Raw genomic sequence first — 18,122 nt, forward strand, 5'->3', positions numbered from 1 at the left:
AATGCACACATGTCATTATCTTGTTTTACTAATGAAATCACATCAAGAATGTCAAATTCACTTTGCAAAACAAAGAACCGTTTAATTGGAGTGATATGTTTCATAACACCACTGTCACAGCTTCCAGTAGCTGCACAGATGATGCATGAAGTAAACGCATTGTCTCCGCTCACCTTCTCATTTTGTCACTCATTATTTCTGTCACATGTGTTCATGGACACACTGCTGTTCACTCTTTTGACATCTTCACCTAACTGTTAACTATTTCATTCCTTTTGTGCATTGGAAATGGCAAATGTAGTTTTTCGATTGTATTTTGTTCATGCAATCCAGTAGCAAAGGAGTTTTCAATAAGTAAATTCAAACTCTGTTTTGCTGATGGTATTATATCCCAGAGATCTATAAAATTACCTCATTTCCTTCCCAACATAGAAAAAATTCAACCATTTACTATTCTTTCAGCCAGCATATTCCCTTCACATTTTTTTTATTCTTCATTTAGAAATATGGATCACTTTTGCAGCCGAGTTACATGTGTCCTAATATCATGTGTCATGTTGTGCTTGACCTGAAAAAAGGTTTCGGTTAACATGTTTAAACATTGTGTGCTGCTACATTCAGACTGCGCATACTACTTTAGCAATATTGCATGTCAACACAAGTTCAGCAGCTTATTTAAGCTTATTTATGTAGCACATCTTCTATTAGATTTGCTGCACTTGCATCATCCTTCTGCCATTCTTTGCACGCTACCTTTACTTCATTTGTTGATTCTTGTGGTAACAACACACATTCCGGTGCACTGTTAATAAATATCGTAGAGGTAACATGAATGAAGCACCATGGACACGTGCCATTTCCATTTTAAACGAAGTTGTGTTCAATTCGACGTGGGCTTGGCCCATAAAAGTAGAAGTAAAAGTATGAAGTTTTATGAACACCGTTTGTTTGTTGAACAATTTATTCACAGTATATAGACTGGAAATGGCAAAGAAAGCATTTCTGAAGAAGAGAAATTTGTTAACATCGAGTATAGATTTAAGTGTCAGGAAGTCTTTTCTGAAAGTATTTGTATGGAGTGTAGCCATATATGGAAGTGAAACATGGACGATAAATAGTTTGGACAAGAAGAGAATAGAAGCTTTCGAAATGTGGTGCTACAGAAGAATGCTGAAGATTAGATGGGTAGATGACATAACTAATGAGCAGGTATTGAATAGGACTGGGGAGAAGAGGAGTTTGTGGCACAACTTGACAAGAAGAAGGGATCGGTTGGTAGGACACGTTCTGAGGCATCAAGGGATCACCAGTTTAGTATTGGAGGGCAGCGTGGAGGGTAAAAATTGTAGAGGGAGACCAAGAGATGAATACACTAAGCAGATTCAGAAGGATGTAGGTTGCAGTAGGTACTGGGAGATGAAGAAGCTTGCACAGGATAGAGTAGCATGGAGAGCTGCATCAATCCAGTCTCAAGACAGAAGACCACAACAACAACAATAACAACAACAACTTTAAGTAACAATAAAATTACAAAAAATTGCTTTGTACGTATTGAGTAGCCAAGTGTACAAAAAATTTATCCACATTGCTTCCGGTCATTGTGACTGCGAGTTTTCAAAAGTGCATTTTTTTGTTGATACTTGATGTGTGATGATTGATATTTGCAGAAGTAAAAGAGGTGTGTGTGTGTGTGTGTGTGTGTGTGTGTGTGTGTGTTTTTTCATCAGTTGTTTATGTTCAAAGAATGTGAATAATTGTCTTTTGCTCAGAATGTGAATTGCTGTGTGAGAGACTAACAGTGAATATTCCTGTCTTTCACAGTGCAACAAACCCCTCGCAGTTTGAAATAGAGTTCTTCGTGAATGATCTGAGTAAACCGGGAGCTTCAACATTTGAGAGCCTTGGTGACTTAGAATACAAGCAGAATGTAAACATTCAGTTAGAATGTGACAGAAGGGTAAGTGTTTCCCTTAAACTTGTTGATATTTCCTAAATATTTAGGACAAAAATGTAATAAAGCTCCATTTCAGTGGGAATTAATCTTTTTTCCTAATTATTTTGTTTTATTCTGCTGTTGTAATTCATTTGTTCATGATTCATTGTAGTGGTGATGTTACAGAGTAGTAATGAAACTTTCTGCATTGAAATTACTGTGTCAGATGAAAACTCTGATCTATTGAATACTTTTACTTTTTACAAAATTTATTTCCACCTCTGTCTCTCTCTCTCTCTCTCTCTCTCTCTCTCTCTCTCTCTCTCTCTCTCTCTTTCTTTCTCTAATAAAAAAAATCTGTCTTCCCATCCTTGTTCTTTTAGGAATGGAGAGCAGTAAAATCGTATACAGATGTTTCTAATGTGCTCTGACAACGTCTACTAGTTGCAGAATAGTAGAGGTGGATATTCGAGTGAAAGTAACACTTTGCTGCAGTACCACCTGAAACTAATTTTGAGGAAATGTAATATGACTGGAGCAATATCTGCATCTACATTGATACTCCACAAGCCACTGTACGGTGTATAGCGGAGGGTACCCTGTACCACTACTAGTCATTTCCTTTCCTGTTCCACTCGCAAATAGAGTGAGGGAAAAATGACTGTCTATATACCTTCATATGAATCCTGATTTCTCGTATCTTATCTTTGTGCTCCTTATGCGCAATATATGTTGGCGGCAGTAGAATTGTTCAGCAGTCAGTTTCAAATGCCGGTTCTCTAAATTTTCTCAATAGAGTTTTTTGAAAAGAACATCGCCTTCCCTCCAGGGATTCCCATTTGAGTTCCTGAAGCATCTCCATAACACTTCTGTGTTGTTCGAAGCCAATGGTAAAAAATCTAGCAGCGTGACTCTGAATTGCTTCGATTTCTTCTTTCAATCCGACCTGGTACTGGTCCCAAAAACTCTAGCAATACTCATGAATAGGTCACACCAGCATCCTATATGCAGTCTTGTTTACAGTGAACCACTCTTTCCTAAAATTCTCACAATAAACTGAAGTTGACCCTCTATGCACATTCCATCTCATATCGCTTGGCAACGTTACAGCCAGAAATTTAAATGATTTACTGTGTCAAACAGGACACTAGTAATACTGTATCCAAACATTACAGGTTTATGCTTCTTGCGTTTTTCCACATTTAGCGCTAGCTGCCATTCATCACACCAGCTGGAAATTTTATCTAAGTTGTCTACAGTTATACAACTTCAACACCTTACTGTTCACCACTGCATTATCAGCAATTGACTGCAGATTGCTGCCCACCCTGTTCACCAAATCATTTATGTATATAGAGAAGAACAGCAGATCTCTCACACTTTTCTGGGGCACCCCTGACGATGCCCTTGTCTCTGGTGAACACTTGTCATGAAGGACAACATACTGGGTTTTATTATTTAAGAAGTCTTCGAGCCACTCACATATCTGCGAACTTATTCCGTATGTTCGTATCTCCGTTAACAGCCAGCAGTGTCACACCGTATCAAATGCTATCCAGAAATCTAGAAATATGGAATCTGCCTGTTGCTCTTCATCCACAGTTCGCAGTATATCTTGTGAGAAAAGGGGAAGCTGAGTTTTGCGTGAGCAATGCTTTTCTAAACTTCTCTGTCTCGAGAAAATTTATTGTATTCAAACTGAGATATGTGCACGGATTCTGCAGAGATTGATACTTTTGTAAAGTTTGTTTAATGTGTTTTTCTCTTCCTTAAGTAGCATGGCATAAATTATTCTTGTCATTTCCTTAATGATACCCACAATCGATGTACCCCCCTATCTGCTGATTTTACTATTTTCTATTCAGAGTATTCTCATGGTATGTCATTCGTAACATTTTGTCCTATAGTGAGTCCTGCTGCAGTGTACCACTCTTGCAAATGTACAGTACAATTAAGTAACTACCATTTACTCTATTTTTCATCATGTTCCAGAAATTTGCTTTAATTAATTTGTCTGAAAGAATGACTGTAAGAGAATACCTATACATGTTAAAGGCTTGATTAATATCTCTGTGTAAACTCAAATTTTAAAGTGGACATTAAATCCCAATAAGATTGGGAAAAAAATTGCTGATTACTTTCTCAAATTGAGCTTGTGCCCAGTCTGTAATAGTTTCTCCCTTAAGAGGATGTTAAACCCTGATTTTCCTGTCTTTTGAAAATATCTCTTATTGTTCAAAGAACTTATGGGAATACAGACAGGTAATATCTTTGTGACCATGTGTTGTCCTGTCTTCCACATCTTCATGATGAGTATGCTGTGGACACTCCCATTTTCCAAGGTAACAATAGCCACTTTTACAGGACTGTACTCATATGTTCCTTGTTTGATGAACACTCAGCCACTCTATTGCACCTGGACTGCCCTACTAAATCACTGATCTTAATCCCATAGAAAATGTATGGAACTATTTGGCGTGTCAGGTGACATGTAACAATGAACATCGTTTTAAGTTGGTAGTTCTATGGGGTCTAATCATCAGTGAGTGGCTTCAGCTACCTATAGCTGAAAATGCTTGTGGACACTCATTCTCGGTGAATTGAGGCCATTATCAAGCATAGAGGCAGTGTTACATAATATTAACAGGATGCCTCCTAGGAATGATTAATTTTTTGTCTAATGTGTGAAAACTACTTAATATAAATTAAATGTGGATATAGTATTAACCAGAATTAAAAATTCTCATATGGTAGCATACAAAAGGCAAATATATCGTGGGCAGTAGGAATGTAAATGAAGGGAACTAGCTCTTGATTTATCTGGCTGCTTCAAAGATGTTTAAATCAAAACATCTTTACATATTCACACTTTTTTAATTGTTAGTATTAGCACCCATGTCAAGTAATGTAATGCATCCTGTCAAGTAAAGTAACATGATCCATGATGTCATGTTGTGTAATGTGACACACGCCATTTGTCATCCAACATGGTATTTTTCATGTCATGCAATATGACATTACATGTCACTTAAGTTTAGTTTGCTGTGGGATACTTTCTATTATAGATGCACGATGTCATGTCGTATAATGTGACACACGCCATTTGTCATCCAACATGGTATTTGTCATGTCGTGCAATATGACATTACATGTCACTTAAGTTTAGTTTGCTGTGGGATACTTTCTAGTATAGATGCACTCCCACTGTTGTATACTTCCTATTGTAGATGCATCCCATACTCGAAAAGTACATAAATTTATATTTGTTTGTTCTCGCACCCCTCACCGTACACGAAACAAGGGGTAAGTTTTAAGAGAGCTCACTGCCTGGGGATGTAGGGTCAAATTGCAATAAAAGTGCAAATATGTCAAGAATGTTTTGATGTAAATGCCTTTGGAGGTGCCAGATAAGTCCAAAAGCTAGTTCCCTTCTTTTACATCCCCAACTTTGCCCAGGACATACTCCCCTTCTTTTGTGCTATGATAGTAGCATTTTTCATTGTAGTTTCCAATTTTTACTCTACCAAAATTTTGATATTAGATAGCCATAGCCTGGCAGCCAATGTCATTTTTTGTTTAACTTGGGCTACAACTGATGCAATATAAGTTTTTGCATTGTCTTTTGAACCATGTTTACAAAACAACAGAATGACCATCAGTTACATGTATTTGTCTACCTTCTTGCAAAATTTGAAATGATACCTACAGTTTTGAAATAGAGAAAAACTCTCAACAAACATGTTTTCTGCATGTAAAATGCAAATGAAGCTAGGTTTTTGAAAGGGAGTTTTCAGTTTTATCGCAAGAATGCATTTTTTATTTATTTGACTAACTTTTAAACTGTTTCCACACATTCAGTTTGCTTAAGAATGAATTTTGCATGTATATTTAGGTTGACTGTAAACCCTTGCATCTCGACAATGGTTAAAGGTTATTGGATAAAAAAAAATTGTTTTAGCTTGATCCATTTGACTGTCTGAAGTTTAAAAGTGTGGAATTGGCACGCTTCAAAAACCTACCAGAAATACGTGTTTTTTGCACATAAAATCCAAATGAAACAAGATTTATTCAAATGGTTAAAACTTATCTTAGACAAATGTCCGATACACCAATGGACCAAATTTAAACCATCAGCGCCACTCCAGCCCAGAATCATTTAAGAATGACTGTTTTTGCACATAAATTATGAACAGTGCCGACTGTTTTCGCATGTAAAATCCCAACAGGCACATAAAAAGGGTGCCATTAGCTAAGCATTCATTTCAACCTAATTGAAATCTTTTGCAAAAGGAATTAACCATTTCGCTCCATTTGCCTCGGTGTCAGCTCCAGTTTATTGTTCAAATTTTGCTTAATATACTGTATGTCAGATGTTCGAACGGCTATACAAATGGCCGCTGGTCCAGGCTAAACCAAACACGTTTTGCTCCATGTTCCTAACTGAAATAGGAACCGAGTACCAAAACCCTCACCAAACCACGATTCTGCACAAAAGCAATGAATTGTTAACAAAGGTAATTCACTGCAGCATACATCTGTGCAAAACTGAGGTACATTTTGGATAGCATAAAATTTTTGAATGAACAATACAAGTTGTTAATTATGGTGAATGTGAAGACTGTATTTACCAAAATTCTTAAGAGATAATGCTGGCATACAACGAATCACATGAAATTATTATGTTCTGGGGATAAGGTCTTGAGGTGACCATAGGTGGCATGTTACGTTTCCCCAGAACAGTCCTGTACCTTGACTGCATGAGTGTGTGTGTTTCAATTTTCTTCTCACTTATTGTACTTGAAGGTCATTGGCCAAACATCAATTTCCTAAAGCATTAAAATGCAGTTCTGAAAAAATCGCAGTAGAAACACTTTTGAAGATTAGGAGATTTCCGAGCGTTGTTAAGTGCAAAATTGTTAGAGCTTATTAACATAGCCACCTGTAGTTGAGTGCGTAGCGGATTCATATTTTTCAGGTAATGGAAATGTTAATTATCTAATATGAGTGCATAATTTTTAATAAAAATAATGTTAGTATTCACAAAATTTAAACTGTGATAAAAAATTTGAAACATCAAATAGGTAACAAAATACTCTTTTTATTTCTAAAAATTGAATAGTATTATTGATGTAATTTTTCATTTAACAATAATGCTTTTCACTTGTGTGTACAAAATTTTAATTCATCTTCATAAAACCAGTAATTCAAAATAGAAAAGAAGTTACTATTATTAAAAAGCACTGTTGCTAGAAAGGTTCAAATTGTTATGCTGTGCACTCATATCCTAACAAAACTACTAATCAGCTCATATAGTTTTTGTACTTAAAGGCACTCAGAGATCCTGTAATCTTCAGAGCTGATTCTCTCGAGGTTTTTTTTTTCAGAATTTCGTTTTTCTGCTTTAATAAACTGATGTCCGGGCAGTGAACTTCTGACCCCATAAATATGAAGTAAATCATAAAAGTCAGAGCAGTCCATAAAACCCCCTTGTTAGACATTTGATGTGCTGTCATTCTGTTGATAGTCATATATAACAGTATTTTACTTGTTGATTTCTCCATCCCCACTTCTTCCTTTCGCTTTAGTGAGCTATAATTGACAAATTATTTATAAGTCTGAGTGACTGTCATAATACATTTTGTGAAGTCATGTTGGTATATCACTTAAAATCTGTTCTGATTCTGTTCAGATTCCAACAGATGGTCTGGTGTTACGAGGCTGGTACACAACCATCACATTGGCCGTATATGGAGTTCTCACAAAGTCAGTACAGGAACCGGTGGTTCCTCCAGCCCCTACTGTTATGGGCCCATTGCCTGTTCCCCCGTCAGTTCCCTGTCCCGATCCTAGAGTTCCTTCAGAAACTATAACTGCCAGCAGTGCAACAGCAGAGTGGGTTCAACAGCATGCCCAGGTGAGTAAATGGGGTTAAAAGTAAGTAGTAGTGAGCACGCGCCGTGTGTGTGTGCTTACATGAATGGGTAGTGTGGGTGTGTCGTGGGAAGGGTGTATACGTGTGAATGAATGAATGAATGAATGACAGTGAGTGATTTTTTTTTATTATTGTTAATTCTGATTATTGAAAATGGTATAAAACTTACACAGACAGACACAACTACATAGGGTTCTGCAGCTGGTGACAAGGTGATTATAATTATTCTGGGTATTGTGCTACATCATTATATAAAATACTATGATGTAACTGGATAGATACAAGAATCTACTTAATAAGTGTCAGCAGGAGAAAACACATGAAAGTTAAGGAAATGTACAACCTTTCAGAACCAGTGGCTCCTTCTTCTGGCAGAACGTTTGAAGGGGAAGGAAGAGGGACGAAGGAAAATAATTGGCAAGGTTTAGAAAATGGGGAGGGTAATGGAAAATTCACCCAGAACCCCAGGTTAGTCTTTCCGTCTCATTCTGTTTGGTAGGTCTTCCCTGACTGGGGTTCTGGACAACTTTCCATAACTGTCCCCATTTTGTAAACCTCGCTAGTACTTTTGCTTCATCCTTAATCCTTCCCCTTCAACCCTTCTGCCAGAAGGACGAGCCACTGTCTCTGAAGGCTTGCACATTTCCTCAACTTTTATGTGTATTTATGTTTTAAGCGTGTGACTCGAGGAAAACCATTTTAATACAGCCGGATTTGTAGTTTATGTGCAGGGTACAAAGTCTGTTAACATTTAAAAACCCAGTACTTTACGAAATAATGTGGATAGAGAAAAAAAAATTGATACACATACTTGCAATGACATGAGATTTTATTGAAACCAAAACAGAGTTAACAAAATGACCAATAATGGTGCTTCATATGATACGAAAGCAATAATTACCATATCAGTTGATGTTTAGAAAGGACGATGTTCTTTATAACAAATGCTCAACGAGTTGGCCCGTCAATCTTCAACAATACCTATTGTCGAGAGACAATGCTGTGAACAGCACTGTGTGGCATATCAGTAAGTATGGTGAGAAACTACCTTCGGATGTTGTCTTATCATCCATAATGAAGTCATGTCATCCATAATGAGGTCAGACGGTGGCGGTAGGTTTGTGACTTCAAATAGTCCCACAACCAACAATTACACAGATTGAGGTATGGGAACCTGGGAGGCCAGTCATGACAGAAGTGGCGGTCCAGCATACGATCCTCATCAAACAATGTGCACAAGAGATCTTTCAAACTTATAGCTATATGGGGTGGAGCGCCATCCTGCTTAAAAGTTGTACCTTCCAGCATGTGTTTATCAGTCAGGCTAGGGATGAAGTGACTCCCTCTCATTTTATGCGCGATTCTCGGGCAGCATCACTGACGTGTAGCTGTTCAGTGCCATCTGTTGGCCAGTTATTGCACTTGTTTTTGGTGTTCAGTAAAATCTCACATCATTTCAAACATGTGTATCAATTTTTACCTCTCTACCTACATTATTCTGTGAATTAGTGCATTATCAAATGTTAACAGGCAGTATATTATACTTTATACACCAACTTGGTACAACACAGAGAAGAATTTAAATCATCTTTTAAAGACAGGTTTCTTTCCATTCTGTCCCAACATTTTTATATGTTGTGGGATTAAGTGACTGATGAATAAGAGTAAACTCAATGTTTCTTGTCATGAGGTGGCACTCATAAAAGTTAAGCTCTTCCATCTGTTGTTGCATACTGTCAAAACAAAGTACTAGCTACTAATTTTTGCCTTTCTTGCTGTGCACTTTCAAGACATACAAAATTAATTTGTATTTGTAGACAGTTGTTGTGTTGAAAATTGTATGAGAATTATTTTCTTGTAGGTGTCAGACATTGCACCACCTGTCGACAGAGGGTACATGGTGGAGACAAGTATTCCTCCACCAGATCCGTACACCAACAGTTATTCAACTGAGCAGTACCATCCAGCACCAGACTATCCCCCACACCCGTATAGAGAAGAGTGGCCACAGCAGCCTCGTGTAAGCCACGGTTTGATTTATTTCTTTTTTGAAAAGCCCACATTTACATAAAAACTGAGAAAGTATTTATTGACCAAAAATTATAGTTTATATTAAGAATTGGTGATTTCAAAGCTTTATGTATACAAAATAGATACTGTGGTGTAGCATAAATGTTGCAGGCTGATCTCAAAATTTTCACCACAAGAAAAGAAATGTTATAAAAGTGCCTCAAATGATGATGTGAGGATCAATCCTTAAAGTTTCGAGTTTGACAATGTTCATGTGTATTGCTGCACTTAAAAAGACATGCATTGTTGTCACCCAGTGTACACATTCTTCACAAGTCCAATATTGTGTAACCATCTAGAGCTGTGAAAGTATCCCATTATACTATATGGTATATGTGGCGTTTAATTCATGTCCTTGGCAAAATTGAAAGAGGAGAATTTTCTATGTTGACTTTTTAAAGTAATAATTGTATTATTATTCTTATTATTATTACTGTTGTTGTTGTTGTTGTAGTTGTTCTAGAGAATACAGGGAGAGATTGAAACTAAGTCAAGCTCTTGAAAAAATTGATGTCTGCAGTACAGACAAGTATGTTGCGTGTTTGTAAGATTTTTTTTTTCCTTTGTCAGACAAAATTGCTTTCTTTGTTTATTTTTACTCCATAATCATTGATTGTTCGACAGTTTTCTCTCATCATTTACATAAATTATATGTGATCTTTGATATACTATGACCAGAAAATCTTAGCTCTTTTACATACCTGTTTAAGTTAATTTTCAGAAATTGCACACAGTAGATTTTGACATGAAGTTAAGAGCTTCAGCTGTCTATAGTCTTTGGGGATTGAAAAATGATGTGTGTGTACACTCTTCTAAGTTTTGAACATATTGTCTAGTTCACATTTTCCTACGACGATGGAAACAGTTGATTTAATATGATTAGTAGGAGTGTTGAAAGTTGTGAAACTGAATTATTACTCTTCTGGCATCAAAAAATGATAGACTGTTGGAAGTTCACAAGCTCTATAGAACAGCTCGTTATGCTTATTTGTGCTATTTCACTATGACTACGGTCTCTGCTCTCAAAGTTTATGCTATAACTTAGTTTGCGACACACTTTCAGAAGGTGATTCAGTTCTTTTGATCACAGTAGTATTTTAACTGTTATTCTCATTTCAAATTATATGTATGTATTGTGAATGAGTCTCAAATGCCTATCGGTGTATCATGATTTGTATGCCAACAGATTATTTTTTTGTTATTTTCAGGCACCTCTTCATCAGCCAGAACAGTACGAACCTCCCAAAGACCCCAGACCACTACCACCATACGATGGGGAGCCATTACCGTGGGATAGTGGTGGTGTAGATGAAAAGTTACCTTGGGAGAGGGACCGGGGGAAGGAAAGAGAGAGAGATCGCGATCGTGACAGGGACAGAGAACGAGAAAGGGATAGAGAGAGAGACAGGGATAGAGATAGAGACCGGGACAGAGATAGAGACCGGGATAGAGAAAGAGAACGGGAGCGTGAAAGGGACCGTGATCGTGAAAGAGAGAGAGAGCGTGAAAGAGAGAGGGATCGAGACAGGGACAGGCATCGGGATAGAGATAGGGACAGGGACAGGGACAGAGATAGGGATAGAGACAGGAGTAGAGACAGGAGTAGGGACAGAAGTAGAGACAGGGATAGAGACAGGGACAGGGACAGGGACAGGGATAGAGACAGGGACAGAGATAGGGATAGGGACAGGGACAGAGACAGGGACTTCAGGGATCGGGAACCCGATTGGGACGATAGAAACCGAATAAGGGACGACAGGGAACGCAGTACGAGTAGTGCTCGGGAGTACAGAGAGGTTTCAAGAGAACGAGATCGAGACAGGGACAGGGACAGGGATAGGGACCGCGACAGGGACCGCGACAGGGACCGGGATCGTGACTGGGCAGGAGCAGCACCCGGCTGGGGTCGCCGTGAACGCCCAGCTCTCACGACAGAGCAAGCACCTGCACCGTGGGTTAGTGGTTCGAATGTTGTCACCGAGCCACAGCCAGAACTGCATCACCCGTACTTGACACCAGTTCCACCCCATCATCCCCATACAGAGCCCAGACAGCAAAGGCGGCTGCCGCAGCAGCCGTGGGACGCTTCCCCGGCGGTCGTACAGCCCGAACCCTTACCCGTGCCTGCCGCTGTGCCGGACACTAGGAAGAGGCCACGTTCGCCCCCTCCACAGGCCCCCGCCATTGCTGCTGTCGCCTTACGTTCTCCCAAGAGGCCGCGTAGTCCCCCTGCACCACTGCAGCCACTTCAGCAAGTGCAACTGCAACTGCAGCCACAGCCGTTGCCACAGCAACCACAGTTGCAGCTCCAGCAGCAACCACAACCGATACCAACTCAGCCTCAACCTCAGCCTCCGCCACAGCAGCCACCGCCACAGCAGCCGCCGCCGACACAGCAGCAGCAGCAGCAGCAGCAGCAGCTGCAGCTGCAGCAACAACAGTTGCCGAGTGCTGACGATAGGACTCCGCCATCTGTGACACAGCAAAGGTGGCTGCCCCTATCACCCAGCAGAAATGAGGTCATCAGCGAAGTGAAGAAAGGTACTTTCTTTGTTGTTGACTTGATCGTCAGTGTTCTTAACGCAGACAGATGCATCATGTTGTTGCTCCATCTCAAGTTGCGGAAGCTGCAGCAAAAATTCTGGCTCCTCAGCTGCTCGCAGCTGCTTGGAATAATATTCAGACTCAGAAACAGAGACACAGTCAGAACATGACTTACTGCAGGTACATTTCATGTTATTATTTACTCTCTAATTGTCACTCTGTTCCTAGGCTGACAAGTTGGATTCTTATGCTTCTGAATGCTGTCACACAATTAAAACATACAATATTCAGAAATTTAGTGTCCTTATTCCTGTGTATTTTTTCTGTTACCTGTTTTATGTTGTAGAGCCATGATATTAATTTACCAAAACAAGGAGTTACAGCAAATGATAAAACTGTGTAAGCCTTTTTCTACTTTGATACATTTCTCATTTTTAATGCTGCCAGAAGTGTCAGATTTATAATAAATCAATGTTTCATTGGCATGAAATTAGAAATAATCATTTTCACAGTATTTCATGCAGTCAGAGGTACAGGAATCTTCTACAATCTTACATATAGAGTTGCGTTTGCTTTGTACAGTCAGTGATAAGCATGAAGTGCATCAGTATAGTGCCTCTGTAACTAGTGATCAAAGATCATTTTCCGGGCAGATGTGTGAAGTCGAGTGATAAAACATGTGTGGTTGTAGTTAAAAGTATAACAGCATACCGATTTGCTGTATATGTGATTTAAAGTTACATTGTGGAGCTACAGGTGATACAATTCCTGTAGTGAAACATATGTGGGGAGAAATGTGAAAAATGATAACGTACTGGTGCCTGAGAGAGTGTCGTATCATTTTATTCCAGTCTTGCAACTACATTACTATGAAATGCAGTCTTGTTTTCATATCTCTCTTGATGTTTTGGTTATTGTTGTTTACCGTGTTAAAATTCCAGTAATAAATAGTGTTGTGCATATTGTGTGTGGGTTGTTAAATAGAAGGTACAGAAAATTTCTTACCTTTGGTGTTAACAAACAAGGGTGAGGGTTAGTAATTTAAATACTTCAGTATAGGATTGTGTGGTTAGGCCAATAGGTTACACTGGTCCTATTACAGAAGTGAGTTCACCGACCCTGTCTTCTGGAGCTCAGCAGAAGTTTGACTCTCTTTCTCCTGGCGATGTGGAGTCCATATCGGAAGGGGAGATACCGGAAACAGAAGCAGATATGGAAGCTGAGTCATCTGCAGTTACTGTCAAGGTGGAACCGTCGGAGAACGAGAACGGAACTGGACCTGTCGTGGAACTCGGCAGCTCGGCCGTGCCCGGCGAAGCGTCTTGTGATGTTTTACCAGAAGTGGATGCCTCAGTGAAACAGGGCTCGGAGACACCTCCATCAGCAGTAACATCCGTGGTGAACTTGAAAGTTCGACCTGTAACTCCACCTATGCAGAACCCTGTTCCAGTTCTCATACCTGTGATTCCAGCTCCTGCAGCTGCTTCACCTGTGAAGCTTACGGTGGTTCCTGCAACGGGCAGCCCAACATCTCATCCTACTCCTCCTCCAGTTACCGTTACTCCTCCTTCTGCCGCCGCTATCCCTACAGGTGCTGATAGTGGTTCCGCCACTGCCTCAACTGCCATGGTTAACCCCATCAGTGTAATTGCTCCAGCTTCCAGCCTGCCTGCTGCTGCATCTGGTGGAAGAACAGAAACACCCACAGGTTCACCTTTTCCTGCTGATGAACCCCATGTTGATGTGGAACCATTTGAGCCCATTCTTAGTGACGAAGAGATTGTCGATGAAACGGATCCACAGGTGTGTATAGTTTTCAAATGTTTGGAAAGTAAACTTTGTAATTTTCAAGTTAAGATACTCCTTCTTGCTAAAGTTTTCTGTAAAAGATGACACTAATTCTGTAGAAGTGTAGATCCCTTCAGTGGGGACTGGAGAGAAAAAGGGAAAAAGCTGCAAAAGTGACAAAAGTTGCGGTAGGGAAAACCTTGCAAAAAGTGAAATTCAACACTTAGCTTCAGAGTTCCGCCCTCAGGTACTGAACTGTTTCAACTTGATTGGTGACACAACCTGTAAGCCTTTTGTTCCTGTGCAAATATAGCAAACTTAAATCAACCTATATCACTGAAGCAGCTATAGCATCAACGAGTTTTATGTCATTAAGAAGGGATGCTGTGACTTTGGTATATACAATGTTTCTATTGTGACACTAAATATCTTTACAGAAGGGTGGATAAAAAAAAGAAGCTTCAATCAGAAATCAAATTGGTATAGGTGTCTATTTGAACAACGTCTTTAATGTTTATTCTGAGAGTGCTGTTTCATATTCACGTTGTATTGGTATTTTTGAGAGGAAGCACCAGACTCACCGTCACGTATGCAGTTCTTCTTATCTAGTGTTGCAGTTATCTTCATAATTAGCCATTCCTTGATTTTTGTAAATAATCTTTGTACCTTTCCTTTGCTCTCCATTTGTTTCTTCATAATTACATCTTTCTCCTATGTTTTGTTTTTCCATCGTCATCTGATATTATTTTCTCAAATAATATCTTAGCATTTTGTAACTGTGACCTGTTGAATAGTGCACTGCTTATCTCACGGGCTTCTACCTCCTTCACATTGTATATCTCCATTCGAAATAACTTATGCTTCCATTTATTTACAGACAAAAAACTTCATAGATTCACACACACATACACACACAACCACTATGAAACAGTAATCTTCGTTTTTTCATTCACAGATGGATTGACAATTGTATGTTTGTGTCTCTAAATCTCGGTGCAATAATTCCACAGTATTAAGGAAGACTGGATTTATGATCCTGTAACCTAGCCATCTAGAGGGCAATTTAAGCAGTTTTCTTGCTGAGTTGGTTCTTTCAAAGAGGATGTGACCATTTTGCCCACTCACCCATGAGCAACCTGAAGTCGTGCTATGTCACTAGTACTTCAATGTCAAGAGGATGTTACACATCAAAGTTACTTTCTGATTGCTGATGCTGTTCGTACCCCTTCAGTTGAAGTGTGATTAAGAAACATTAGAATTTTTTCCAAACCCCTGCACTTGGCAATTCTGCAAAGTTTTTCTCCTAGTCTTCTTTATTAAATTGCGATGTGCAATTAAACCAGCGTGTTATTGACACTGTAAAACTCAACTGATTTCCAAGTACTTCACTTGTTGATCAGCATGATATTGCAGCAACCTATGCTATTATAACAAACAGATCTCTGTGTGAGAACAAAAGTGTGTGCATGTTAGTGTAGGTATGGTTAATGCTGTTTGTTCACTGCAATGTCGATTATGGTAGATGTGAAGCAAACAACAATCATTAGGTTAACAAGAATAAAATACTTAACATACAGGGTGTCACAGAAATGTTGTGACAAACTCCTAGGAGAAATAGGGCACATCGTAAGGATTGAGAACTGCATAGCAACCCATGGTTGCAAATGTCAAGGTAAGTCATAGCAAAGGTCCAGAAAGGAAATGGGAGTGATTTATTGGACAAAATGTGTACCCATGGTGTACGACATGAATACAGCTTTACCGTTACAACAGGACACCACGAATGCCTGACATTGACGGAGCACTGTCGGCTGGACATGCTCGAACACACCAGGTGTTTCTTCGAGTGTAGCAGCCGTGCAGATGATTCTTGTGGCGAGATTCATTTCAGGCTTCACAGGATCGTGATGCATGAATGATTTCGTGGCTCCCCAGAGAAAGAAATCAAGGCTTGAGAAATCTGGTGAGCATGGGAGCCAGGGAACCGGTTCAATATACCTTGTCCTTTGATGTGGGACTGAGCTGTTAAAATGCCTACAAACAACCAGGCCAAATGAAGCAAGTGCCCGTTCACGTTAGAACCACATGCCACTTCCCACATTTGGTAGAACATTTTTGAGCAGGTAAGGAAGAACCTGTTTTAGAACATTCTAATGATTTGCTGTGGTCAAGTGGGATGGTAAAAGGTACGCCCCGACTAAGCACTCGCCGACCAAACCCGTCTGCAAGTTAACTTTAAAGCTATGTTGTGCCACGTGGTACTGCACACTGTGGGGGTTTTGTGGTGCCCACAAATGCTTATTGTGGTGATTGATTATGGCATCCCTAGTGAGAATGTGGCCTCATCAGTGAACAACACATAAGCTGGGAAATACACATACCAAGACTTTGTTGCAGAAACTGCAGTGCAAAATACACATGTACAGGATGGTCAACAGTGTACAATAACTGCTCCCTTTGGAGATCAAAGACTTGTACAGACTCTGCCTTCAAAACACACTGGACACTGCTCCGAGACATTCCCGAGTCCCAGGCAATGGCATGTATGCTGCTGCTAGGATTAGTCTCCACGGTATCCAAGGCAACATTTGTGGCCTGCCCTCACTAGCTGTGCCACTGCTAAATTACTCTTACTTGCAAAAATTTCGATGCAGATGCACAAGCAAACTGTGGTGCAGTTGATACCTGTCTGGGAATCATTTTCGATAAATCTGTCCAGCAGCTCCATCCATTGCACTCAGCTATTTCATATATTAAGTGCATGTCCGAAAGCTCACTGTTCGTATACTGTTCCAAGTTGCTCCTATGCTGGCTAATACTCAAACGAGGAAATCCTCATGTTCCCCTCCAGTAATCTCGTGTGCAGAACCAATTAGCAGTGTTCCCCTCCAGTACTCTTGTGTATAGCACCACGTAGTGGCATATGACAACGTTTGTGGCTGTGGGTTGCTCTGCAATTTTCAATCTTTTATTATGTGCCCCCATCTCCCCTAGAAATTTGGTGCAACATTTCTGGAACAACCTGCATAAATTTTCAAGAGAGATTCATTGACAGAAACAGTGTCCCTGTGTGGAGCACACCCCACTGTTAGCAGTTGTCGTGGAAAAATTTGTCAGTCTTGCCTTATGTCTTGACACTCCTGAAGAACAAATATCACAACATTATAAGCCATGCTTCTCTTCAAAGGTTACTGGTGCAACTATCCATTTTTATTTAAGTGAGAACTACGAGTTTACCTATTTTTATGATAAATTTATATACTTATCATTTTCAAATGAAACATGTGCCAAAGGAATCTCTCAAAACACTCTTTCCTCTTGCTACTGTTGCAGTGTTTAATCTTTGAAAAATATTTTCTGAACATCTGGTGCACTGAAAGCATAATTTATTTTCCTGGTTGTTGAATTTTGGTTGCCAGGTGTTGGGGCAAAGTGTCATGGTACACAGCTCTCACTATGGTTCAGACAGTTCCACTTTGAGGCATCGAGCATGCCAGTGTAACAGATCCTCTTGATTTTCTTGAAACAGTTTTGTTTTGCACTGATCCTTACTATGTAGATAGGGGAATTACTATGCTTACACAAGAATTTTATGTCTTGTTTTTTGAATCATGATGTCGATACAGAAAATATGAGAATTAAGACTGTTTTCACTGTGGATGAAACACTATATTGTCTAAAATGTTTTCATTAAAGCCTGCTTTTGTTTTGAAATACTCAGAACTAACAGTCAAAAAGCAAATCAGAAAATCATCCCCGTCCATCACATCAATGAAATTCACTGCTTCCACAAAACACTTGGATAAACCTAAGTGGTCACCAAGTCCACATTTGCTTATCTGAGCACCATACCAT

At 39.5% G+C, this 18,122-nt stretch overlaps 1 protein-coding gene across 1 annotated transcript in view; it reads left to right on the plus strand.

The window, feature by feature from the left end:
- The window catches only part of LOC126473666 (protein virilizer), a 104,789-nt gene that overhangs the window by 29,027 nt on the left and 57,640 nt on the right, over positions 1–18,122 (plus strand). The window contains exons 3-9 of the mRNA XM_050100899.1: positions 1,822–1,957; positions 7,623–7,847; positions 9,727–9,885; positions 11,144–12,637; positions 12,826–12,878; positions 13,254–13,466; positions 13,553–14,282. Of these exons, the coding sequence (XP_049956856.1) occupies positions 1,822–1,957; positions 7,623–7,847; positions 9,727–9,885; positions 11,144–12,637; positions 12,826–12,878; positions 13,254–13,466; positions 13,553–14,282 (3,010 nt within the window). The remainder of the gene's footprint in view (positions 1–1,821; positions 1,958–7,622; positions 7,848–9,726; positions 9,886–11,143; positions 12,638–12,825; positions 12,879–13,253; positions 13,467–13,552; positions 14,283–18,122) is intronic.

Source organism: Schistocerca serialis, chromosome 4, assembly GCF_023864345.2.
Source record: "Schistocerca serialis cubense isolate TAMUIC-IGC-003099 chromosome 4, iqSchSeri2.2, whole genome shotgun sequence".
In the NCBI taxonomy this organism is placed as follows: domain Eukaryota; kingdom Metazoa; phylum Arthropoda; class Insecta; order Orthoptera; family Acrididae; genus Schistocerca; species Schistocerca serialis.